Source organism: Eutrigla gurnardus (assembly GCF_963514095.1).
Source record: "Eutrigla gurnardus genome assembly, chromosome: 15".
NCBI classification, from domain to species: Eukaryota; Metazoa; Chordata; class Actinopteri; order Perciformes; family Triglidae; genus Eutrigla; species Eutrigla gurnardus.
In genome coordinates this window covers 18,586,767-18,612,308 of record NC_139938.1, presented here as the reverse complement: position 1 = coordinate 18,612,308, position 25,542 = coordinate 18,586,767, and the positions used below count along the sequence as shown (strand labels likewise).

General features: G+C 41.3%; 2 protein-coding genes across 2 annotated transcripts in view; one reads left to right on the top strand and one right to left on the bottom strand.

Moving 5' to 3' along the window:
• Positions 1–3,453: 3,453 nt before the first annotated feature.
• Positions 3,454–16,516, bottom strand: arl10 (ADP-ribosylation factor-like 10). Its single transcript, XM_084029433.1, has 4 exons — positions 16,209–16,516; positions 11,685–11,868; positions 7,728–7,903; positions 3,454–4,938 (listed from the first exon to the last, which is right to left on the bottom strand). Exons 1-4 carry the CDS (start codon positions 16,344–16,346, stop codon positions 4,765–4,767), a joined length of 672 nt encoding a protein of 223 aa, XP_083885559.1. The 5' UTR covers positions 16,347–16,516; the 3' UTR covers positions 3,454–4,764.
• A 3,329-nt stretch (positions 16,517–19,845) lies between these two features.
• Positions 19,846–25,542, top strand: part of wwc1 (WW and C2 domain containing 1) — a 38,110-nt gene continuing 32,413 nt past the window's right edge. Inside the window, exon 1 of the mRNA XM_084028934.1 lies at positions 19,846–20,854. Coding sequence (XP_083885060.1) covers positions 20,736–20,854 — 119 coding nt within the window. The 5' untranslated portion in view covers positions 19,846–20,735. The remainder of the gene's footprint in view (positions 20,855–25,542) is intronic.

Genomic DNA, 25,542 nt, shown 5'->3' with positions numbered 1-25,542 from the left:
AAAGCAAAGTACACACTTGCAAATACCTTTTTGTGGGATGTCGCTTGATTGAGCGCGATAATTGACCCGCCCCCTCTGCTACTCCAGAGATACCATGGAGCCCACACTGTCACTCCAAACTAAATAAAGGGATAGTGACCGAGTAACAAGCATTAAAAAGCAAAAGCAGAATGTATATACATGAATTTCCTAGCGTTGCTCACTTTAAATGCTCACTTGAACCCACAAACTTCCATTTTATTCCTGTTAATTCCCATAAATTACACAGAAATTCCTGTTACTTCCCATTGAGAAGTTCCTGGAATTCTGCCACCCTAGTTATTAAAACATTATAATCCAAAATGAATATTGTTATTGAGGCATGAACACACTCCAGAACTCTATAGAGGCTCGTAGATCTGCAGCCTGCTTGTGTTTGCATTGATGTGCTCGGTCAGCAGACTCTTGTTTTCCAACTCTTGTTATCCATCCGATGGGGCGGCGTCTTGTAGATCCATTCCTGTTGTTTGTGTGTACATACTGTGTACATACTGTGTAAATTCTGTGTATATACTGTGTACATAGGTGGGGCAGGTATAGGTTGGGTGTTTATTGGTCGTCTTCTCTCTTAAGTGTTTCCACTTGTTCTCTCAACTGATCTTCCAGAAGAGGTCTTAATGTCAATGAGACTACAAGATCTAATAAAGGATATATATATATATATATATATATATATATAATATGAAAATATCTTCAAATAAGTGTCTGAAATCATAAAAGAATACGTCACCAATGTTGCATTTCACTCTTAAAACATTGCTGGACTCGTGATTGATGGTTCTTTTTTAAAAGTACAAAAATGGATGGATCAGAACCAGAGATGTTTTATTCCATTCCATTGTTTTATTCCATGAACGGGTTCCTGTGGGCACTGAAGTACTTTATACATTATATATATATATATATTAGGGCTGTCAAAGTTAACGCGTTAACGCAACATCCTCTTAACGGCGTTAATTTTTTTAACGCGCGATTAACGCTCGGTATTAAAAAAAAAAAAAAACGCGCATTGTATGATTTATGGCCGTCGGTGGCACCTGTAGTCTTGATCCAGAGGGAAGGTGCGCGTCCACAGGCATCGGTGTTTCCCCGCGTCCCATTCATTGTACGGCGCGCGAGTTGGCCGCTCCTAAAGTATAAGTCGAATCTACTTTATGCTAATCAGAGGCGCCGGGCTCGACTCGCCGCCTCGGGAACGCTCGCAAAAATATGTTGTTTGAAGGAGAGCGCCTGTCAATCATCCTCTAGTGGCAGCCCACCAAGCGTGCAATACTGGGAAGCGGCGCGTCCACACGCGTTTAAAATCGATTTGTGAACGGCAAATTCACCTTCAAAAGACTGCCGGATGGTTCAGTCAATAAGACCAAAGTCATCTGTGCGTACTGTGGGTATGAAATGAGCTACCATAGAAGTACGTCCAGTCTGAGATATCACTTGCAAGCCAATGCACTTATATCCTAACTGTACTTATCTCCTGTTACACTATCTCCTGTGACATGTTCACTTTAATTGTTTGTGATATATTCTTATAACCCTGTTTTGATCCCATGTTTTGGTAAGGGGATATTTGAAGTGTTAAATAAACATTTTCATAAATCAAGTATATTTGCCCTTATGTTGTCAAAAGTATTAAGAATATGAAAAAAAATCATTAAAGTACATTTAGAAGAAAAAAAAATGTGCTAAAAAAAATGCGATTAATTTGCGATTAATCGCGAGTTAACTATGGACAAAATGCGATTAATCGCGATTAAAAAAATCAATCTTTTGACAGCCCTAATATATATATATATATATATTAGGGCTGTCAAAGTTAACGCGTTAATAACGCGTTAACGCAACATCCTCTTAACGGCGTTAATTTTTTTAACGCGCGATTAACGCTCGGTATTAAAAAAAAAAAAAACGCGCATTGTATGATTTATGGCCGTCGGTGGCACCTGTAGTCTTGATCCAGAGGGAAGGTGCGCGTCCACAGGCATCGGTGTTTCCCCGCGTCCCATTCATTGTATTCTGGTAGCGTTGCGGCGAATGTCGAGAGACGGCGCGCGAGTTGGCCGCTCCTAAAGTATAAGTCGAATCTACTTTATGCTAATCAGAGGCGCCGGGCTCGACTCGCCGCCTCGGGAACGCTCGCAAAAATATGTTGTTTGAAGGAGAGCGCCTGTCAATCATCCTCTAGTGGCAGCCCACCAAGCGTGCAATACTGGGAAGCGGCATGTCCACACGCGTTTAAAATCGATTTGTGAACGGCAAATTCACCTTCAAAAGACTGCCGGATGGTTCAGTCAATAAGACCAAAGTCATCTGTGCGTACTGTGGGTATGAAATGAGCTACCATAGAAGTACGTCCAGTCTGAGATATCACTTGCAAGCCAATGCACTTATATCCTAACTGTACTTATCTCCTGTTACACTATCTCCTGTGACATGTTCACTTTAATTGTTTGTGATATATTCTTATAACCCTGTTTTGATCCCATGTTTTGGTAAGGGGATATTTGAAGTGTTAAATAAACATTTTCATAAATCAAGTATATTTGCCCTTATGTTGTCAAAAGTATTAAGAATATGAAAAAAAATCATTAAAGTACATTTAGAAGAAAAAAAAATGTGCTAAAAAAAATGCGATTAATTTGCGATTAATCGCGAGTTAACTATGGACAAAATGCGATTAATCGCGATTAAAAAAAATCAATCTTTTGACAGCCCTAATATATATACATACTGTATATATATGCAGTTGTGTTCCCCTTAAACACACTTTGTGTAAAATTAGCGGAATGCCCCTTTAAAACTAAATAACCTAAATGTACACAACAGCTGACACATTCATCGCATTTTTAAAACAACTAAACATAAAGACATGCATGAATTCCTATCCAACTGTTCCACTTACATAATACTTAAAAAAATAAGAATGGCAAGCAGCCGTCGGCACGTACAACAATGCACGGAAGTCTTGGTTGCCGTGGAAACAACATCTCTACAGAATAACAGTACGTCAAAAAAAAAAAAAAAAAAAAAAACGGAATAAAACTATAACATTCATTAAAAACGTACAGAGATAAAAACTAGCTTTAAAATCTAGCTGGTTCCAGTTCGTCTGCATTTCTACATTCACGTCATGAGTTTCTAGTTTGTCGTTTAGGGACGACGCGTTTCCATTCAAACCGAGAAAATCTGTAAAAGATAATGCGGGTGAATGTTTCCATCCGCTGCCTTGATTATTATACTACAAGTTGTTTTTTTAATTGTTGTTTCGTGTATTAATGTGAGGAAGGTTACATGAGTAAATGAATCCGCTAAATCTGTCGCTATTGTTCTTTTATTTTGCTTTTATTTGTAGGCTTCGCCGACTTTTCCACCTCAACCAAACTTAAATACTTTTTGCGATATTTCAAGTTTTTAAAAAAAAAATGTGCACTGAAGAGGCGGATGGAAACACCTCATGTGTCTTCTACAAATATAAGTGGCTTTTAAATTTTGGCAAAAAAAAAAAAGTGAATTTGGCACATCCATCAGTTGGTTTGGAACAAGTAAACTCGTTAGCTCAGGTGTTAGCGCTCTAGGCTATGCATGACTGTAGTCTGCCAGAAAAAAATGGAGGGAAATCAGAATTAATCTGGCGAAGGCATTTCCATATTACATTCAACACATCTTTCATTTGGCAAGAAAAACCCACCTCAAGCGGGCGTAAAAAAAGTTTTTTTTTTAGCAATTGAGGAAGTTTTATTGAATTTTGCTGATGCGATATTTTAAAACTTGCATTAAAACCATGTGACGGGAAACCACTGTGATCTGACTCTGCAGCAAACAGGGTTGGGAGTGCATGTTTGTGTAAAAGAAGGAAAGGCAGTAAAATAAAGCATGTTGTTTTGGCTGCTAACTGTGGGAAAGTTTCTCCCTCATGCACGTACTCAGTATGACTCCTGATCTAATTATATAATATAATATATTGACTGTATTCTGTATAATGTGTGGGAATGCTGCAGGCGTCATTTTTGTATTTTTGTTGGGACTTTTCAAATGTATGTGTCGTGGAAAAGTGGAAGAAAAATTTCCCTCCCAACGTGACAAGCAAAATAAAAATAACACGGCTGTCTTTAAAATGTGAGAATTCCCTTCCTTTAGATTCCCTCATGAAATCGCTCGTGGATCTCAGAGAAGCCGACGCGGATCTTTCAAACACCCGATGAATTCACCGAGGCTGAACATGAAGCGTTCTGCTTCGCCGGCTTCTCCGATCACACGCAAAAAAAAAAGTCTTTCAGTTAAACGGCAAAAAAAAAATCTGTAAACTGCATCTACAAAGACATATTTCAGTTTATATACAGTCAAATCTACATGCTTAAATAAACCTTTCACAGTTTTGACATTCAGACTAAATCCTGAATCGTCGGCGGGAGGTGAACTTTACCGTCCTCCCTCCTCTCGACGAAGAAATATCGCAAGATGAGATGAGCTTTAGGAGTTTTTTCTAAAACAAACTGGATTTAAAAAAAAGGCCGAGGAGGGAGACGAGAAGGTGCTTTTGTCTTGGCACCTTCAGCGATCTCTCTGCCTCAGTTCCCGCAGCCTTCGTCATCTCCTCCTCCTCTGCCTCAAATAAACCACAGCTTAAACAAAGAGGAGGAAGAGGAGGGAGATTGCCTTTAAGCCATCCCTTTGTTTCCATCACTCCATATCCTACTTCTTCTCTGCTCTGGGAGGAAGGGAGGGGGGTCAGACGAGCTGGAGCAGGATGGTCTGGAAGGTGTCCAGGCCCCGGCAGGAGTTCCTCAGGGCCCCATCAGAGTCCAGCTGGGCGGCCAAGAGGAACAGCTTCCTGTCCTCGGTCACGGTGCCCAGAGACAAGGCTTCATGCAGCTCCGACACGCTCACAGCGTTGGGCTTATCCTGTAAAAGAGGGCGGAGCCAATTAGACTCAGTTTGACAAGAAACAGCTGTCTCCTTTCTTTTTTCAAGGGCAATAACCCATCTGCACTATACGTAACCGTGCCAACGCTGATCTAATTTGTTAGCGTGGGCTGTATTCTATTTATTATAGTTTCATCTACTTGCTGTATGCACGTTTATATACTGCAAATTGAGTTTCCTCTATAAACTAAATTGCCTTGGCTCATATTTTTTATTAGGAATTATGTATCGGCCAATAAATATTACCCATCTCCGGTAAGATGGCGTTTGTTGATGGAAAACTACTGAAGTCTCTGTTCAGTTTAGTGTAAAAGATGTACTGGCCCTATAGATAGTAGTAGTAGTAGTAGTAGTAGTAGTAGTAGTTATTAATAGAAAGATAGAAGAAATAAAATCCCTGTTGCCTCTTTAAACACAGGTCGACACTGTGAATAGCAAGACACACATCAGCTGGTTTACTAAAGTAGTATGAACCCAAATTAAACTATTTTGTTGTGATTAAGTTGCAAAAAACGGATAAAAAATGATGCCGAAATAACTAAATAATGACAACGATTTGTAAAAAGTCCGAAGTCATGGCTCGTTAGGGCTGTCTGAAAGACGATAAGCAAACGACTTTTAAAATGCTTGTTTTCTGAATGGAGTCTGGGTCAATCTGAGGTAGGCTACGCTAACACGATAGCTGCTCTATTTCTGATCTTACACATTTTTCACTCAATTTGAAATATTTTAAACTCATGCAAATGAAAAAATCGGATAATTTGCGTCACGTAATTCGCAAATGTTAGCATCTTCCTATCCAATAGCGCTACATGAAAAAATTAGCTCCGCATTCCTAGTGAACACACTCTTCTGTTTTCCTGTACCGGCTTTAACCTTTATTTTCTTCACGCTGCGTCATTAAAATAATAACTAGATGCTGATATTTTTGAACATCTCAGTTATGATTAAAGCTTAGTGTATGTAAGAGAAGTGAATTCTTAAGGCCACCCTCCTACACGGACCGGAGGAAAGATGTCCGCCTCGTTTCTCTCCCGACTCACGGGTTCTGCTTGGAAACATCCTTTGTGCTTGAACGGAGAACAAAGCCGTTCTGCGGGGGAGAACCGGTATCGCTGTCAGGACGAGCTCCTCCTCCTGAGAACATTCTGCTTTTTTTAATTCACCTGCATCGTGTGCACAGCATTACAACGGAGGATGGAGTCTCTTTTTATTATTTAAAGATAAATAAAATAGTCAAAATTAGTCAATCCATTTCAACTTTTCTTGTGTTTTTCTGAGCTTTGCTTATGATTTATTTTTTAAATATTCGCTTGCAGGAATTCAACATCCAAACAGACGTGGCCAGAATGATTTACTATTATATGCTTAATATAAAAACACACTTCTTCACTGTTCCCCATGCTATAACAAAACGAATTGGTCTGTTGCCATAGTTTGGGACATTTTAATGAAAAAACAAGTCTGTTTGGTGACCATTAGAAACGTCTTTGCTGGTTTGGTCATTTGCATGTTAAAATACATTTCAGAGCTAATTTTGGTTTAAAGTGAATTTTTAAAATGTTTTGTGTTTCTCCAATTATTCTCACCACTACGTTTAAAGTAAAGTAGATCCTAATTACAAGGTGAAATTGTAATTGAATTACAGGAATGTTTACATCTACAGTAGACGTCCTTTAAACATTTATTATTTAACCGGATTTATATCCAGTTCGAGTCCAGATCCTGCGAAACATCAAAGGCAAGGCTATTTTATTTGTATAGCACCTTTCAACGACAAGAAATTCAAAGTGCTTTACATTAAATATTCATTGGAAAGAGACACATAAAAAAAATATAAAAAAACATTAAAAGCAAATAAAATATAATTAATAAATAAATAAAAAAAACATACTATCCGGTAAATATCGTAATCATGTTGAGCAGTTTGATGTATAAAAGGTTACCAATGTCACCTGTAGTACTTCATACTGTAAAATGCCCACTATTCTGTTTGAAGCTTCCTTATTAGTATTAAAGATGAAAGTGTTCATCTCACACCTGTAGTAGTTTAAAAAAACGTGCCTCTCGCTTCGGATGTTTGAACCTTTTTTGACATTGAGCTGAACTGAAATAGGACTCAACGATGAGTTTGATCTCGGAGCCATATATATATATTTTTTTTTATTTATTTAATTTTTTTTTGCTAATATTTGCGAGCCGGCGCTCCCGGCACCGAGAGGATGAAAGCTGTGTGAGCTGACAGGAGATTTGATGAACACCCCTGCTTGCCCTCGGAGGGTCATGTTTAATTCCACAAGCAGGAATGTGAGCCGAGGAGGAAATGTACAAATGTTTTATTTCACGACTTTTAATGGATCGTCGCTGCCGGGCGAATGAAGAGGGAACACTGAGTACCTGCTCTCTCCGACACGTCCTGTTATATTATATATATTATCGTTATCGTTTGATAGACTGGAGGGTTTTTATTCAGAAAACCAGTCCAACAGGTCTGGGAGCTTTTAGGTATAAAGTATGTTTTTAATGGAATGACTACAGTATTGTTTTTGTAAGTTTTGCATCTTTAAAGGTGCTCAAAATGGTATTCAGGAGGATTGCTTCTATGTGGCTCTCAGCGTGGCAAAGGTTGAGGCGGTGGCTAGCAGCTAACAGTGCAAACAGTGCAAACAGTGTTGACGGAGCTAACAGTCATCCTGAGTAGGAACAGGGAGGTGGGCGCTATGCCGGAATTATACAGTAATAATGGCGGGGTTTGGAAATGCCTTTACCTGCTTGTTGCCCAGGACGACCACGGGCAGCTTGGGCTCCACCCTCAGGAGGCGGTGCAGCTCGGCCTTAGCCAATGGGAGGCGGCTCCTGTCGGAGGAGTCCACCACGTAGACCAGAACGTGAGTCTTTCTCAGGTAGTCCGACCAGTAGCGCCGCAGGTCCTCGCCGCCGCCGACTGCAGCAGAGAAAACGTGAATATGATCACAGATAAACTTTCTACAATGAGTCTCATGAGTCCCTTCTGATTGACAGTCATGACTCAGCAGTTCTCAGTGGGCGTTTCCATGATTAGAGGATTTAATGACTTAAATCGCCACGTAGCCCTGACGGACCGCCTTGCTCAAAGGGCCTTTCGTCGTGGCAGATGTTTCCTTTATGTGAAGAAGAAGGTTGAATAATTAAGGGGATGGGAGCAATGGACAAGCTGTTGACGTCAAATTGGCCACAGATTCATTTCAGATGGAATTTAATATCCGATCTGCTTTTTTCCTCCGAGGGATGAAACTAAGCGAAGATGGCACTTCGCCATTATTTATATCCCCAATTTCCCCCCGTTGGAGGAATCGTCCCGATTCATTTCCTTGTTGCTGCCTCCGGACATGTCATGTCAGCTCTGATGCATGAAAAGATAACTGCTGTGTTCTTAATCTTTTATGATTCATCACATATACTTATTTTTCTGTTTCTCTTTCCTTCTGAGAACTTTTTCCCCCAAATAATTTATTTTCCTTAAATATGCAAACACATCACACAGAAGTTGTATTAGCATTGAGGTGTGGAATTTGTTTTGGCCAGCATCGGTCTCCAAGCAGATATATTTTAAGGAAAATTGCTCTTTTTCGGGTAGTTTTTAAAAAAAAAGGGAAGCGAGAAGAATCTATAATGCTTTATAAATGTACACTCTGTCCTGTCCCATACAAAGAATACTTGGAAGAGGCCTCGCGCTGAGATTCTTGGAAAGAGGTCGATCTTAGGTTGGGAGATAAGAGCCGGTCGGTGGGAGAAACACGTGAGTTTGAGTTCCATGAAAACAGATCATGTTGCAGATGATCTCTAAATGGGCTTTTTGAATGGTTATCTTTGAGGCGGAGAAGCCAGTCGTATCGGGGTCCTTTTGTCTTTGACTGACGTGTAACAGACGGCACGCGGCTTGTTTACACGTATAATTATCTCTCCTGCTCTGTGGACTGATGCTTAACTTGACTGACTGACTGATTGACAGAAAAAAAATGCGTGTCAAAGCATTCTGCCACATTTTTAAGAGTTCCACATACACAAGGAAAATACAATGTTACTAGATAAATAAAGAAAAAATAAAATAAAGAATGTGCTTCATGTATCTCGCTCTACTTCATTTTACCTCATTGTTTTAATCTCTCTTTTTTCACCAAAGCCCTTCTAGGGACGGGTGTTGCTATAAGCACTATGATACTTGCATTGGATAGCTGTTCTGTCCCTGTCAAATAAACCATAAATAAATAAATAAACACAGATGAAACCCACAGACAGTCACAGCGTCTGTCTTTCCACATTTGTGATTAAAAAACTCAGTTAGCAGCTTCAGTGGTGGCGAAAGTTTCATAATAACTCATTTATTTATTTATTTTTTGACTTCCCATAGTGCCGCTGAAGTGCAGAAGAACTGACCCGCGGCTATAATGAGCGTTGGCGCTCTGCGGCCCTAACGACTCGCTTGCTCACACCGCCGCCTCCGTATGCAGCGCAGCACAGCTCAGCAGGAATTCATTAGTGCGTGGACTTTAATGGAGAATGTTGCTAGGAAACTGGGTGCCGGCGTTCCTCAGACGGATGTGATGCGGCCACAGAAAGTGCCTGTTTACCTGATGTGGAGCTGACGCTCGGCGGCTTGTGTTCCACATTCAGAGGGAGCTCAGCATCACGCTGCTCTGCAGGCCACCTCAGTTAGACACACACACAGCCTCCCATGCATGTGTGTGTGTTGAACTAAGTTGTTATCCTGAGGGCAAAAGTACCTCTTGGGATGTTTTTGATGGAGATCGCGGCTCCAAAAGTTTAACTAGATTTTACTTCGAAACAGAGTGCTTCAGGGGTGACTCATCCTCGTCGGCCAAACTCCCCGGATTCGAGCATCGCACGCTGGTTTCCACAAGAAAATGGGATTCTTTTTTTTTTCCCCATTAGGATTTAGCAAGAAAAGCTCTTTGGCAAACTACACGAGGCTGGAGAGGATGGTGTTTAGTCTTCTCAAACTGCCTTTTTACAAAGATTTAAAAGCTTCAAAATACACGAGGGAGGTATTTACTGACACATTTTCACATCATCCAGCAAAATGTTAAAATCGAGAAAACCAGAAGGGCAAAAAAATGCTAACTCCGGGATTTAAGACTTGTTCCTGGAGCGCTCTTATCTGCTCATTCTGAAGACGATCACCCAATGGCATTAAAGTGTTGTTGTTCAAAGTCTGTTTCCCTATTGATTTGTGTTTCCTCGGCTTGCCCCACTGATAACCTTGACGCCGCCTACGCCTACTATCTCAGCCTGGAGTAAAAACCAACATTTAAATCCAGTATTGCTATAGATGTGTGTGCAGTGAATATAAGAGAAGCTAAACTAACATGGTTGGTATAAAACATTAGAGACATGCTGTTGTTCACTTCCCTTTAGCACAAACCCCAAATGTCAGCTGCTGAAAGCCTAAAACCACTTCGCTCCACTGATTGGATCCTTTCTTTGAGAGGTGAAAGGCTGGATTTGTCGCCTGCACGTCTCCCGGTGCATTAAGCTGTCAACAAGCCTCTGAATCAATGTCAGATAAAAACAAAAAGGCTCCCGCCGTTTACTGGCCGACGACACCTCTGACTTTCAGAGACGAGTAAATGAGTCGTCAGACCTCAGACCAGGAATGAATCAGACACAGTCCTGCAGCCGAGCGTCTCAGGACTCAGACGCTCTGAATGACGAGCGAAAGCTGTGTGTGTTTATTTTTAGCGTGGCGTCTTTCAGCCAAAATGCTCATTAGCGAGTTTGCATGCGAATGCAATCCAACCGGACTGATCCGCCTCCCCCCGTTTGGACCCGTGTGGTTTGATCCGCACGTTTCAGTACATTATGAATTAATCATTCAGCACAATTTACAGACACGGTTTGACTCACAGACTGCAGTTTCTCTTTTTTTTGTTTTTGTTTATGATAGCGGACAGAAACCTGAGTCACTGTAATATAGCGAGCGTCAGAGATAGACTCTGTGTCGGCGATGATGGATGCAGCGAGCATTCTGGGAGGAAAAACAGCCGAAATGTGGATCAGCCAACCCAATTGTTCATTGTTCATTCCAGATTTCATACGTACTACCACTTAAATTACTTAACAATGCTTTAATCTGCTTTAATATATATTTTGTTAATAACAAAAACAAATGATCATTTCATAATGTGAATTTGGTCACTCATAGTGATGAACGCACACTCGCTGCTCTCTCCGATGGTCTGGTGGACTCTTAATGGACCTGTCAATCAGCAGGTAAGCCCCGCCCCCTAAAGCATCCCCTGCTTTCTGGTCTGTTGGACTCTAAATGGACCATGATATACTAAATCATGCTGGATTGAAGAAGACTTGAAACTAGAGATTGAGACCATAAACTCATGTTTACAATGTTTACTGAGGTAATACATCAAGAGAGAAGTAGGACCATTTTCTCATAGACCTCATGGATCGCCCCCTGGTGGCCAGTGCAGAACATGCAACTTTTAGGCACTTCAGGTTTGGCTTCACTATTCAGAAGCGGAGGTTGCCACCTGATAATAACCAACAGCGTCCTGCGGCTAAACGAATCACTGCTAGGAACGGTAAGTAGAATATGATGCTAACGCTAGCATGCTAACTTCTCTACATTCATCGGCATGTTGAAATTATAGTTGTTTGAGGCAATTTCTAGACTCTGCACAGTGCAGCTTTTTTTATTTCGGGATTCTTACTCTCCAGGAAGTCGAGCTGACAGGCGGGGGCGTTGAGGCTCATGAAGTTGAAGCCACGGGTGGGCCGGCAGCGTCCCCTCTTAGCCCCTGACTCGCCGGGAGTCAAACCCTGCAGCATGCTGCTCTTCCCGGCCCCGTCCAGACCGAGGACCAGGACCTGACGCTTCCCACGCTCCTCCTCCTCCTGGAAGGCAGAACACACAGAGATTTGTTCAGTCATGCAGACGGCACGCAAGAAAATTAAAACACACATCATCGACAGTGAATGAAGAATGGCTGGTTTGCCTTTACAGAAATTATCAAGTGGAAGGCACGCATGAGGCATATCTACCCACAGCTGGATCTGAGCTAAGCCCTTAAGCCCTGAACCCTATGCTTTTCACAATCGCGGCTTTTTATCTTACATTTCTGAATGCATTGGGCCATCCAGGACAGTCTGAATCCAACAGTTGGGTTTGTGAAGTGTAATGATGATTAACCCCCCCTTGATTTATGTAACCTTGGCTTCTGGGACATTGTGATAAGCAAGCTCCACTATTCTCCGTTTCTTTATTGTTCAACGATGAAGCTTTCCATTATTTGCACCCCCGATGATACTAAACCAACTGCTGGTACTGATTATCCATCTGCATTCAGAATTCTGCAGACTGGATCATCATCAAAGCTGAATGCATTAGACAGCTGGGAATTTTCCCCCTCGGTGTGCACAAAAGACACTTCAGTAATATTCAGGAATATGAATCGTGTCGGCAAACCTCTGGGAGGTAAACGTTATGATGTTATGCTGAAATAAAAGACATGACCGTTAAAGCCCCGCTCCTCATTGCAGCTTCTTTAGGTCAGATCTGAGAAGTGAGAGTCATCAATGGAAAGTGAAGGTCAGCAGCTAGATTCAGAAAACTGCCACACACTCTGTTTGCCCCCCCCGAGGCGCCGCAAACACTTCTGAGATCCGGCACACGTCAGTCATCTTTCAGCGCCACGCAGGGGTTAGTCGTTATTCATACCGTGTGCTGATGTGTGCGGCTGCACTTCTGTGGTGGTTAATTAGCAATTCATATCAGCCCTACTGGAGCTCGGCTACATCGGCTTCAGCTTTCTGATGTAAAAACATATACATCACACTTTCACTTTGTTGATGGACGATCAAGCCTTTAAAGAGGACCTTGGATCATTTTTCCAAAAAGCACACAACCCTGTGATTATGTCCTGCTGAGGTCAGATGAAGAATTTAAGATGTCTTTGAATTCACGTTTCTGCAGGGTAAACACCACATCAGATCAACACGGCGGCTTTGACAGATCTGTTGCTTGCCTCCGTGTATTTCCAGCTCATGCAGTCCGCTGGGAGCGAATCCTCAAACCCCTGACAGCGCTGAGCAGCTCTGCAGCTGCTACACCACTTTTCTCTTCCCTCTTTTTTTCCTTCTTCTTTGCAGCACTCTCAGCATGGACTTTGTGCAAAGTGATCAATTCTTGCTGCTTTGTCAATTGATTGCGTCGCCACGGTTACACGGGAGACCTTTATCTAAATCTAAAGATTTGGACCGACCCAAAACATTCCATCATATTGTTTTTTGCTTTTAAATCTCCCGACATTTAATCGGTTTATAAATGGATCTGACAATTCAAGTCAAGCCGGCTCCCTGGCCATTTATCTCCCGCTCCCTTTGTCAGTTTGGATATTTCACCGCCTTTTTCCTTTTTAGGTTTCAACCTCAGTTCTGCCGGTTCAGATGTTTCTCATAAAAAGGCAGCTGTACTGTATTGATTTCTATTGTTTTTCTGCCCCATAGGGAGCAAGAAACAAAACCCAGCTGCAGATCTGCACTGATGGATCAGACGTCTTGCTCAAGGACACTTCAGTAAAGCTGACACATTGGCTTCATCGCAAGGAAGCACTAAAGCTCGCTCGCCCGCAGCACCGAGGGCTTTAGAGAGGAGAGAGAGAGAGAGGGGAGTGATGGAGACTTTGATCCCGGCACATCGTCCCTCAAGTTCAATGTTGTTTATACCAACATTTTCTCCATCTTGTCTGTTTTCTTCTCCAGTTGGTGAATTACTACATCGCACCCCGATCGCCTTTCAACCACCGCCGGATAACGGGCTCGGACTTGTTGCATGCAGCCGCGGCAGAGTGATCAAACGTACAATAAATCCACTTTTCAGGGTGGGGTTAGCTTAGCTTAGCATAAAGACTGGAGGCAGGAGAAACAGCTAGCCTAGCATAACTCATATTTCGTTTATTTAATCTGCACAGGAAGAAATATGAAATATGACAATCTGTAGCTGTAGGGAGAGTTACTTTAACTACTTCCTGTCGAATGCATGTGGGTCCATCCTACAGTGAAGGAAGTGACCATATTTGGACTGCGGAGGAGCGACAGGTGGATCTGATGAACACGATGGATCTGGATCCGTCTGGTTTCTGGTGAGAAGCTGTTAATAAAGTTAGCTTCAAGGTAAACCATACAGCTAAGTGTTAAAGTCATCTCCATAGCTAACTAGCATTGGTAGCGTGGTATTGACCTGTCAATCAGCAAGTAAGCCCCGCCTCCTAAAGCAACCCCTGCTTTCTGGTCTGTTGGACTCTAAATGGACCATAATGTACTAAATGAACATCATGCTGGATTGAAGAAGACTTGAAACTAGAGATTGAGACCATAAACTCTACTTTCTCATAGACGTCTATACAATCAGAGAGGAGAAAATGTAATTAAATTCATTACAGAAAACCTGCATTACTATCTGGTAACATGAAGTTTAAAAGGCAAGAGCGTCGTGTTGCATTATGGGAATCGCTGTTTTTGGAAGCTTTACCAAAATCAGCCACTAAAATCTCAGAATTTCTCAATCTTGCGGCGTTAATTTGAAGCATTTTATTCAAGCCTGTCTTTTGCAAGTTTAAGGACGACGAACGGAAATGTGAACTAGATGTTTAAAGCCCTCATATCTCATATAAATCATATTTGCTGTGTGAAGTATCACGCCTTCTCTCTTACCCCTAAAGAAGGGTTATAAATTCAAGCTCCCGAGGACCCAACATGATGCCAAATCATCCATCATTTTTGTGCAAGTATGTCCAGAAAACAACAAGACTATACGAAGAAACCCCTAAATGGAGACAGATGTTGAAGGTGTGCATGCTGACAGTTAGTCTGCTCGTTCAGTCCATCCAGCAGCAGCAGCAGCAGCAGCAGCAGCAGCAGCAGCAGCTCGGTCTGTTTCTACTCTTTAGTAGATTGTTTGTCGCCGTGCAAACGAGTGTGTGCCGCCCTCCCACCTGCTGAAACTCCCCAAGGTCAACAGACACGCCGTTCGCCAACTCCCCTGCACTACGAAGGCGAAGACGTGATTACAATGCATCTTGGTACAATGTGGCTCTTGGGATGAAAACATTTACGCCCCCCCCCCCCCCCACCACCACCACCACCACCCCCCTCTGCAGCGAGCGGCTGGCAGACACTGACAACATTATCCTCTAAATACAGACTGAGCCAGATAAAGCGGGCTAAGCTCATTAAAGGCCGCTGCTGATTGAATAGGAAACAAGATTAGAGACATGCAAATAGATTTTTATGAAGATACTCTGCAGCTGAAGAGTCGTTGGTTCAGGCCTCGCTTCATTTCTGCCTGTTTACGCCTCTTTATCTCAACAGTTTCACTGTATTATTCATATCTTCATCACCTTCTCGTCATCATCAACCTGCCCACATCTTTACTACATCATCATCATCGTCGCTAGAGGCCCATTACAGCACGACAACATTTTCCTCTTCGTCACATCACCGTCATCATTACTGCTACGTCACTTTCCCACACCTTCACATTCTTCTCACCTTCCTCGGCTTCACTCATAACCATCATCCTCCTCATCATCACAGTCACATCTTCCTCTCTTTGAACAGTTTCGCCGCCATCAATAAATTAGTCATCAATATATTTATCTCCACTCTTTTACTGACAGCATCAGAACCTCACTTCGTCATCACGACCGCTACACTCATTCATTAATTAGGATCTTCATCATAATCATCATCATTATTCTCACTACTTACTGTACACCTTTTGGACCACCATCATGCAAACAAACATCATCTTCATCACACTGTTCCTCCTCTTCTTCATAAATCTCATTTATATTTAACATCATCTTCATCCTCACCACTACCTCCTCTGCTATTAATTCTCCACACATCATTCCATCCTCCTCCTCCTCCTCTTCTTCTTCTTCTTCATCATTCTCACTACTTTAATCTTTTTGACCATCATTACCATCAAGCAAACACGCATCTTCATCATCATCACACTGTCAGTTATTCATGAGAAGCTTCATCTTCCTCCTCCACAAATCTCACCATTCATATATATACATAATATATATGTGACATAATTCCATCCTCTTCTTCATCATAATTCTGCAGTGTTTTATCTTCATTCAGTCAGTCAGATGTGACACGTCCGTCTCTTCACGTGCAAGTTAAATAGTTGAATAAACACTAGAATAACATAAATACATAAAAACCTCTTTGATGGTGCAGTATTCCGCCTGCGGGGACCATATTCGCCTCTTGTAGAAGAAGTTCAGGGCGATGAAGAGCGCGGAGCCCAGGGCAGCCACGGCGGCGGTCAGCGCGATGGAGATGTGCCGGAGGAGAACCATATGTGGTCGGGCGGCTGGAGCCTGGAGAACCTCTGGAGAAACCTCTGGAGAACCTCTGGAGAACCTCTGGAGAAGGAGGGGCGGCAGGGAGAGTCTCTACTTCCCGGACTACCGACGGTGTTAAGAGAGCGAACGCCGCTTCCTCCTTCCTCTGGGCGGCTCTACATGTGACCGAGCTCCCTCCGCTTGTTTTTGTTTCGAGACGCGTTAAGAGGAGGGGAAATGGTGCGTTCAGGTGCAGTCTGTGAATCTCCCCTCCTCTCTCTCCACCTACTCTCTTCTCATCCCGGTTTGCAACAAAGGATGATACAATGAGGCTGTTTGATTGGAATATAGTTTCGAAACGCTTGTTTGACTCAGTGTTGCACTGATTAGGCTTTTAAAAACACTCGGGTCACGTGTCCAAATCACTTCCTCATGAAATATTGAACTAGCAACCCTGTAACATTTTTAATCTCTTAATTTCTGATTATAACCATTAATTTAAATGTTCAATTATATTTGCTGTAGCCTAGGCTATTTGTTGAATATCAATTGTTTATTCCCTGTATTAAATAAATAAATAAATAAATGCATGTCTACTTTATTTAGTTTAAAAATAATAGCGGTTACTTTGTGTGATTGTAGAACGTTATGACATAACTGATGAACCTTATCACCTTTTTCGGAGAACAGTGCATAAACTGCTTTCATATAGGCTACCTCACCTGGGCGTATAGTAGGATTTATGACATCACAACTATCTTGGCCAATCATGGTCCAGTATGGAGTGTGGAGACTTGAAACACACAAGCTGATAATACACTTTCCAGTGACATCTTGTGTCCAGCAGTCGAACTTAGGCATAATGACTGAATGAACCCATTAATGATAAAATTGTTTAGGGCTACATGTGATTTTTATTTATTAATTTTTTTTTTTTTTTTGGTTCTGAGTTAAAAAAAAAATGAAGAAGTAAAGTCAGGATTATGAATTTAATATCAGAATTTTGACTTAGAATTTTTTTTAAATCACATGTTGCACTAATCTTCCATATCGACTTCCAAGTTTTGTTTTTAAGGGAAATTTGACTCCAAGAAGGAGAATAAGAGAGTCTTTACTGGAGTTCAGTGGCACCAAGTCATGAAAAGTTCAATTGTTAGCATGTTGATTCAGCAAGTATAAAAATAAACATAATTCCTCAGAAATCCAAACTTGGCATTGATGTTATTCGGTTTGCTTCTTCCCTTTTTTCCACTAGTGGACAATCCTCCATGTGAGTCTCATATCGGGCCCAAGGTCACCCAATGTCAGCCCGACTCCACACAGAGGGTTTGAACCCGGGCCGACAGTGCTAACCACCCTGCTGCCCACAGAGGCTTTTTTTTTTTGTATAGTGTAAACATCAAACTACCTCAGAACCACTTCCTTTTTGATTTCCTCCCATCAGTGAAATGATTACCGCGCTATTCATTCATGATTGGTGAGGCCGGCGTCAAAGAAAAGCACTTGAATGGAAATTGGCTCCATCTAGTCGTCAGCAGGCCGTCAGAAAAAGCTTTTTCCTCACGTCTGGCCTCTGACTCAGCGCACAAAGAATATTAATAGGAAACTTTCTCAAAGGGTTTTTTCACACTCTCTCATTTACTTTAAAGAAAAACCCTGTTTTATTCTCCTACCGATGGAAGTAAACAGCAATTCAGAAAGTATTTAGATCCCTTAATAAAGACAAAGTGAATAATTTTAGTATTTAATAATAAGTGACTCTTAAGTGGCTACTATTGAAGAGAATTGCATATGATTAGATTATTATTGCTCATACATTAATATAAAAGCCAGATTTTAGTGTTGTGGAGCTAATTTTGAACAGTTCACTAATGATTATTTTAATTATGAATTAATCTGCTGATTATTTTCATAGTTTAATCTATATAACAGTGCACCATATATGTTTTAATTTGTTTGTAAAATAAATGTGAAATAAGTGCAGTGGGGTAACAGTACAACATTCCCCTCTAGTGTGGTAGGAGAATATAACGACATGATCCAGTAAACTACAATTGGTTAATCAATGAAAATTAATTTTAAAAAATTGACACTGCGGAAATTAAAATAAATCAACAGGTATCTGAATGCAGCTCTCCAGAAGTACATATTTTACTGCAGGCAACCCTCGGATTAATTAGAGACAAAATACTGACACATTTGTAATCGATATTTGTTTTCTTTATAAATTCAAAAAATGACTTATTCATTACTTTCCCCCTATAAAACGTAAATTATAAAAAAATGCCTCAGGTCCATAATTAATAACAAAAGTTGTGTCTGTGTGTAGCAATATTTACAGTATGTCAGTTGAATTTTGTTGATTGGGTTGACTTAATTTCTATTTCATTTTTCTTAGTATATTGGTAATCAGTGTGATTTAATTGCTGAACTGCACAACACACTACAATACAAATCATAACAAAAATAAACAAACAAATGGTGTGATTTTTTATTTTATCATTTTTTTTTTTTTTTTGAGTCATCCTTCCAAGTTTCATCAAAATCAACCCAGAGGTCAGTCTTCCTTGCTCAGCAGTTCAACATGTTCACCTCCAGAGGGCGCTGCGGCATTGAAGGATTGTTAATTCAGAAAACAATGGGCTACTAAATAGATTTTTTATACAAAAATGTGGGAAGCTTAGAAGTATAAAGAAAATAAGTAAGATCTGACCTCTTGCATATTGTCATCATTAGGAAGACTGCAGCCAGTTTAATGAAACATTTTAAATTAAAAATAGTAAATTGTACTACACATGTAACTGTATAGTACATATACATACTATACATGTAACTGTATAGTACACCAGGAGTGGAAAGTGAGTAGACATGTTACTTTACATGTTCAGCATAATACCACTGATGATGCATACATAAGAACATAAGAAATAATGTAAATGTTCCTCAGTACTTCATTAACATAACTGTTAAAAAAAAAAACAATCATAATATATTCAAAGAACGCATTTGGGTGTTTTAAACCAGTGTTTTAAACCAGAGGTATAAAATGATGTTGCTTATTCAACCGGGCCAATAACAATGTGTAGTGCAGGCTATAGTGGCATGAATAAAAGTACTTTGTAATGATGTATGTATACAATGCTAAGCCATTCAAATAATAACTGTTGACAGATTCATATTTATAGAACATATTTGAATTATATATTGCCATTTCTATATCACAATTTCACAATTATTATATGTTGTATTCACATTAATGTTTATTATTTTGGACATATTTACATTTTTGTAAAAAAAATAATAATAATAAAAAGTGTGGACCATTTTGGGGACCCCCTGCAGGAACTCTGCGGACTTCCTTTTGAATATCTCTGTTTTAAATCTGATATTGTAAAAATAGAAAATCGTGGCCGGAAGTGTTATTTTGCTGAGCGAGGTTTTATTTTGAAAGGACAGCCGGAAGCCGCAGTGCACGTTTGTAGCTTGAGCAGCGGGTCGACCGGCCGAAGTCACTCGGGACTGGGGAAAGACTTTAGCGCCGCCGCCGCCGCCACAGCCAACAGCCGCAGAGCTTCCCTCCCGTCCTGGCTTTTTTAAACGGATAATATCACAACAACAAAATACAAAAACGTACAAGTTTATCTCGCGGATTTACCGTATTTTTTAACGGCTGCGGGATCCAGTCGTTACTTTTCCTCCCCCTTCCTGGGCTTCGTTCGGCACTGCTCGCTACCCCCGCGGCAGGCGGCTAGCATCGGTTACCGCTGCCCAACATGGTGGCCTGTCGGCGAGAAGAAGACCACTTTGGGGGGATTGTAGTGGATTTTTAAAACGCCACACTCGGGGACGAGTTCTCGTCGCGGGTCTTGGAGGACAACAACAACAACAACCACCACCGCTGGTCTCCGTGTTGAATCGGACTCGGGGGAACGCTTTACGGACCTCGACGCCTGTTTACTGTTTACGTTGAACCACAAGCGGCGGTTGGTCCGCGTTTTGTGGACCGGCGATACTCGCAGTTACGTCTACTGTAAAAAGTTGTTTCCAGCCAGCAGATTGGGAAATTCCAGACGTTTTTTTGGGGGGAGGAAAGTCGAAGAAGTCAAGTAGTGACGCTTTTTGTTTTGTTTTAATGAAGAAATTAATTGGTGCACAAGTGCAGTTCTGAGTTTCTTTTAACAGCACCCCCCCTCCCCAACCACTTTGAGTCCTTGTTAATCTGGATTATTATGGATTATTATTATTATTATGGCCTAATCCAAGCCGCATCAGACCGGGGATTTGTTTGGGAGTAACTCTCGCCGACACAGTTGATGGTGGTGATGATGACAGAGAAAAGCGATGGTTTCCCTTCGTTGTGATTTTGAGTAGAGAGGAGTTAATTTACATGGAGACTCGCCTGACATGCCAAGGAAGGAGTTGCCACTACCTGAGGGTTGGGAGGAAGCCAGAGACTTTGATGGCAAGGTCTACTACGTGGACCACATCAACCAGTGCACCAGCTGGATCGACCCCAGAGACAGGTAGGAGGAAACAAAGATGGATGACCTTTGACCTCCCGCAGATCCTCACGAGTCAAACTACATACATCTCATTGAAATTAAAAGTTGCATATAATCGCAAAGTAATGGAACATTTTGGTCCCCAAGATCATGACACATAATGTTGATTTTATTACAACAAAGTGCTTCTGCACACTGAATGTTCATCATACATTATTTATTACCAACCATAGATGGAGAGAATGTTTTTCCTGATCGGGGAACTGTTGCACATCAGCTGCAGGGTCATAAATACCATTTTGCAGACTATATGAGAAGAAGAAGGGATTAAACACTTCTTAAAAGACTCAAATCAAGCATAATATGTCTCCTTAAAGGTTGTTATTAGCCCTTAATATGCTTAATATCAACGTCAATGTGGTGTAATACTACTACAAAAAACCCCTCAAAATATTCATAAGACTTATATAATTTACATCACACAACAGATTGAAGCAATTTGCATTTTGACTTGAGAGAAAACCTCGCATTAATAGAAGAATAGCTCAGAAGTGGTCGCCCCAAGTAAAGCCAAAAACAAAAGCACAAGTTTGTGTATGCAGCACCCTCTATCCTCAGACCAGCTGGGGGGGAAGATGCTGAGTCAGACCCCCTTTTTTTTTTTAAACCAGAGACCCATGTTTACCTTATTCATCCCTGAAACTGGTACACCTGTCACTTAACCCCTCCATCACCTGTCACATTCCCGTGTCAAACTGTCTCTGGGACACGCATCAAGCCATAAAAATGTCACACAAATATTTATGCATAGACTAAGAGACTCTCTATTTGATTTATTGAATGTCTCTGTGCTGCCTCTAAGGATCAGCGAAGTCACATCATAAGTGAAGGTCCTCATCTTTATCACACCTTCGTCAACAATCTCTCTTCTTCTGAGGAATATTGACATTTCAGTCTCGTTAAGGTGTAGTCCTTCAATCAGATGCTATCTTGTATGCAGACAGGTGATGGTGAGGGAAAGAATCCTCTGCATGATGTCAAGTAGGAATTTTACAGAAAATGAATCTCTCATTTTTTTAGGTGATTGATTGGCCGTTAACGTCAGTCCTCCAGCAAAAAGACAATTATTTGATGGTCCCAACTTTTGCTGCTTAACGTTCTAGTGAATTGAACACTTTTGGGGATTTTGACTGTTGGTGGAACAAAAAGGAACATTTGAAGACATAAATATGACATAATTTGAGTTTTATTAGCAGGACGACACAGTGAGCTTGATTGTGTAGTAAACTGAAGTATTGACGGTGCACGGGACCTTGATTTTGAATGGATTATAAAACAACAAACCCACTGAAACAGCAGCAGAGAATATAGATACTCTGGTTCCTAATGGTGATACAGTCAACTGCTCAATCTCCCACAAAACATGCAGGAACAACCCAGATCCGGAGATTTTTCATTGATCTCCGGAGAGCTGACAACCTTTTTACACTGATGGCGTGCTGGAGGCTTAATAGTAGGCCTGCAGATGTATTTCAATACTGATCAAACTGCAGGTTCATCTCCCGATTAATCATTTGAAAAATACCTATAATAATTTCCCACAGCCCAAGGCGATGTCATCAATTGGTTTTATTTTTCCCGACTAAACCCACCAAAACTCAAAGATCCTCACATTTCAGAAGCGGGGACCAGCAAACGCCTGGCATTTTTACTCAAAACGATTTATTTGATCATCAAAATAGCTGTTAATTCATCTTCTGTCAATCAACTATTGATAGTTGCGACTCTGCCTGGAGAGACTGGATCTTAACGAGAACTCACGCCGTGACCTTTCCTGCAGAAATGATCTTTTTTCAGAACTGCAGTTATTTAGTTGAATCAGAAATTCGACCTTGAAGCTGCATCGACATCCTTCAGAGACGGAGAATGAACCGTCGCTTCAGTGGAAAACCTCTCTCAGCCATGTTATCAACATTAAGAGAGCGTGACAGGGAATATAACCGTAAGCAAACAATAAGTGCCGGCCAAGTTGTGATGTCATGCGGTTCACACGGAACACGGCGTTGCATTACAATGCAAACATAATTTAACTCGGACAACAACAAAATAAATAACCGTGTGACTCACTGTTCACCGTGATGATTACTTACTGCATCTCAAACCAGCTTAAGTTTCCGTGAGTTGTTGTTCTTGCCGTAGAGGAACGGATGTTAGCCAATGATTGCCCGGGAACTCAAACCTCACAGTGGATTAGACGGCTTGAGGAATTCATCTTCTTAGTAAAAAGTTGATATACTTGATAGAAAGTCCCGGGATAACTGGTTGGACACCACGTTGTATAAAATACATCATTTCCTCTAGTAATAAGGTGGTTGTAAAAGTTTATTATATGATGTAGACTTTGAATGCAGTGTTTTTCATTCAGCATTATGGGTTAAAAATGACATTTTATTTGGTAATTACTCTCTAGAGCAATGGATGAATGTTATAAGAGCACAGATGATGGTGCAGTTGATTTAGAATAGAATAGATTTCTCTAAAATGTCAAAAATACAGAATAATTTCCTCTGTTACAGCAGACTAATCCACGTTGTGTTCCTCCCAGAGTACATCCTGCCTTATTTTCATTCCTTGCATTTAAAAAAAAAAAATCAGGTCTGGAGGTGTGAGTTACCTTTCTTTCCCCCCTCTCTCTTACAGAAATCCACCGGTGTAATAGGCTTAGAGTGCGAAGCATGCAGCGCTACATGACACAGTCCCGCTTGTACAAAAACATGGCGTGGAGGAGGGAGGGACGGAGGGGGGGCAGGTTTTCACGGGGGGACTCGTTTTTCATCTTTTAGCAGTTCCTTAAGACCCCTCGGACTTTGACACCAAATCCCTTTAATGGCTTATGTCTGGAATTCTGGAAGCTTAGGGGTTGTTTTTTTTTCTCCTCTCTTTTCTGTGAGGCGGTTCGGTGTGTGTTTAATAAGTACATTTGTTACTTATTGCATGAGGTTTACGTCGTGTTTTACATACGTTTAGGCTAGTTGATGCTGTTACCCTGAGGGATTAATCAACAAGCAAACAGCCGATAGATGAGAACGAGTCCCAGCTTCTTCCCACCTCAGATGTCTTCACATGGTCATTTCCTGTGAAAGTGATCCGCTAACTTCACTATGAATTTAACTGATTTAGTTAGTGATTTTCAGGGTTTTGTGTAGGTAAAATGCTTTTGTTTAATTAGTCCTCCTTAGGTTTGAGTCTACCTTTTGTTGTTGTTGTACTTTATTACCCCACGGGCAGCAGCGGCTGCTTGTTGTGGACGGATGCCCTCGCCAGGCTCATTTCCTCTGTGGTGGTGGTGGTGCACCGCGACTGATGTTAGGTTGGCATGGAAACTGGCTCGCTGCTCCGGCCATGAGCTTTTACAGCACCCATGCCTGGGCTTTGCCCCCTTTTCAGGGGCCCTGGACTTCCACGCCGCCGGGGAGGGACGGGCATGCACCGGGGGTTTGGCCTCGGCGTTTTTGGATGGCAGCTACTTCACTTTCTATTGAAAGCTATTTACGTCCCTGATCCTTGAGCCACGAATCATTTGCAGTCATGTAATTAAAGCTCAGCCTGCAGGCATTTCACATTGTTTCTAAAATTATTATTATTATTAGTAATTGTTATGTGATTAGATTTGTGTGTCCAGACATCACCAACCTATGGCGACCGCCGGCGACGAGGCTGTGTGATCTGAACGTCTAGACTGAGACACCAACGGACTAATCAAATTGGAGTCGCAGTTGTTTTTTACACCACCTCTAAATTGTTGTTTTGATATGATTTTTTTTTTGCTGTTCAGAATTTCTAAAATCAATCTGGATATGCAAAAAAAAGAAAAGAAAAAAGAATAAGCAGGTATTCTGAACAAGGACTCAGTGTGAATATGTGACGGTGCAACAACAAGCGAAATTAATAAAAACATGTTGGGCTACATTCTAACTTTGGTGAGAAAAGACACTCGTCACTGTGGCTGCAGTGTAAAAGGTGGCAGGTGGAATGAGCACCATCTCCTTTTCCTGGAACTCTGCTGGTTTCTTTTAGACACTTAGAGGCAGCAAGAAAGACTAGAAACCACAAACCGTCACATTCCTGAAGCACGACGTGAAGGACCATGCAGCGTGCACACTCGCCAACCAAAGTCCTGATTCATCTGAAATCCTTTTCACTGCATGCCAAGGTGCACGGGGTCAAAGTGCAGCCCTGCAAAAATGTTAACTGGGATTCTGAGCCGAGGGCCCGGCTCTGCAGCACCACTGCAGTGTAGTTTTCTTTAATACATAACCAACCGTATTATAACTTATTTATCTGTGGCCGCTCGCGACAGCAGCATTAATCCGGACCTGAACGTTTCACCCTTAATCTCAGACAGATATTAACTGTACTCCTAAAAATGAGCAGTACTCCAGAATTTAAGTTATATATAAAAAAAGATCTGTTTTTTGAGTCCTGTTCCCTTCTGAGGTGTGATATTAACAAAGCCACACTTCACTGCTCGATGAGGGAAGAGGAAGCAGAGATGGTTAAGATTGCTGAAATATTTCCTGCTGTCAAACTTAGCTGTACATTCTTGGGGAAACTTGACGACATGTTTGACCACATTTTTATCCGCTCGAGTTAGAAAAATACTCCAAACAGCATGTCAGTCGAGCTTTTGTGCGATTTCCAGTAAATTT

Bases quoted from the DNA above. Each gene is read 5' to 3' on its own strand.
- arl10 (XM_084029433.1), bottom strand. From the start codon at position 16,346: ATGGTTCTCCTCCGGCACATCTCCATCGCGCTGACCGCCGCCGTGGCT. The intron at 11,869-16,208 runs GTTTTTATGTAT...TCTGCCTTCCAG, and splicing joins AATACTGCACCATCAAAGAG to GAGGAGGAGGAGCGTGGGAA. The intron at 4,939-7,727 runs GTAAAGGCATTT...CCTCTTTTACAG, and splicing joins TCGTCCTGGGCAACAAGCAG to GATAAGCCCAACGCTGTGAG.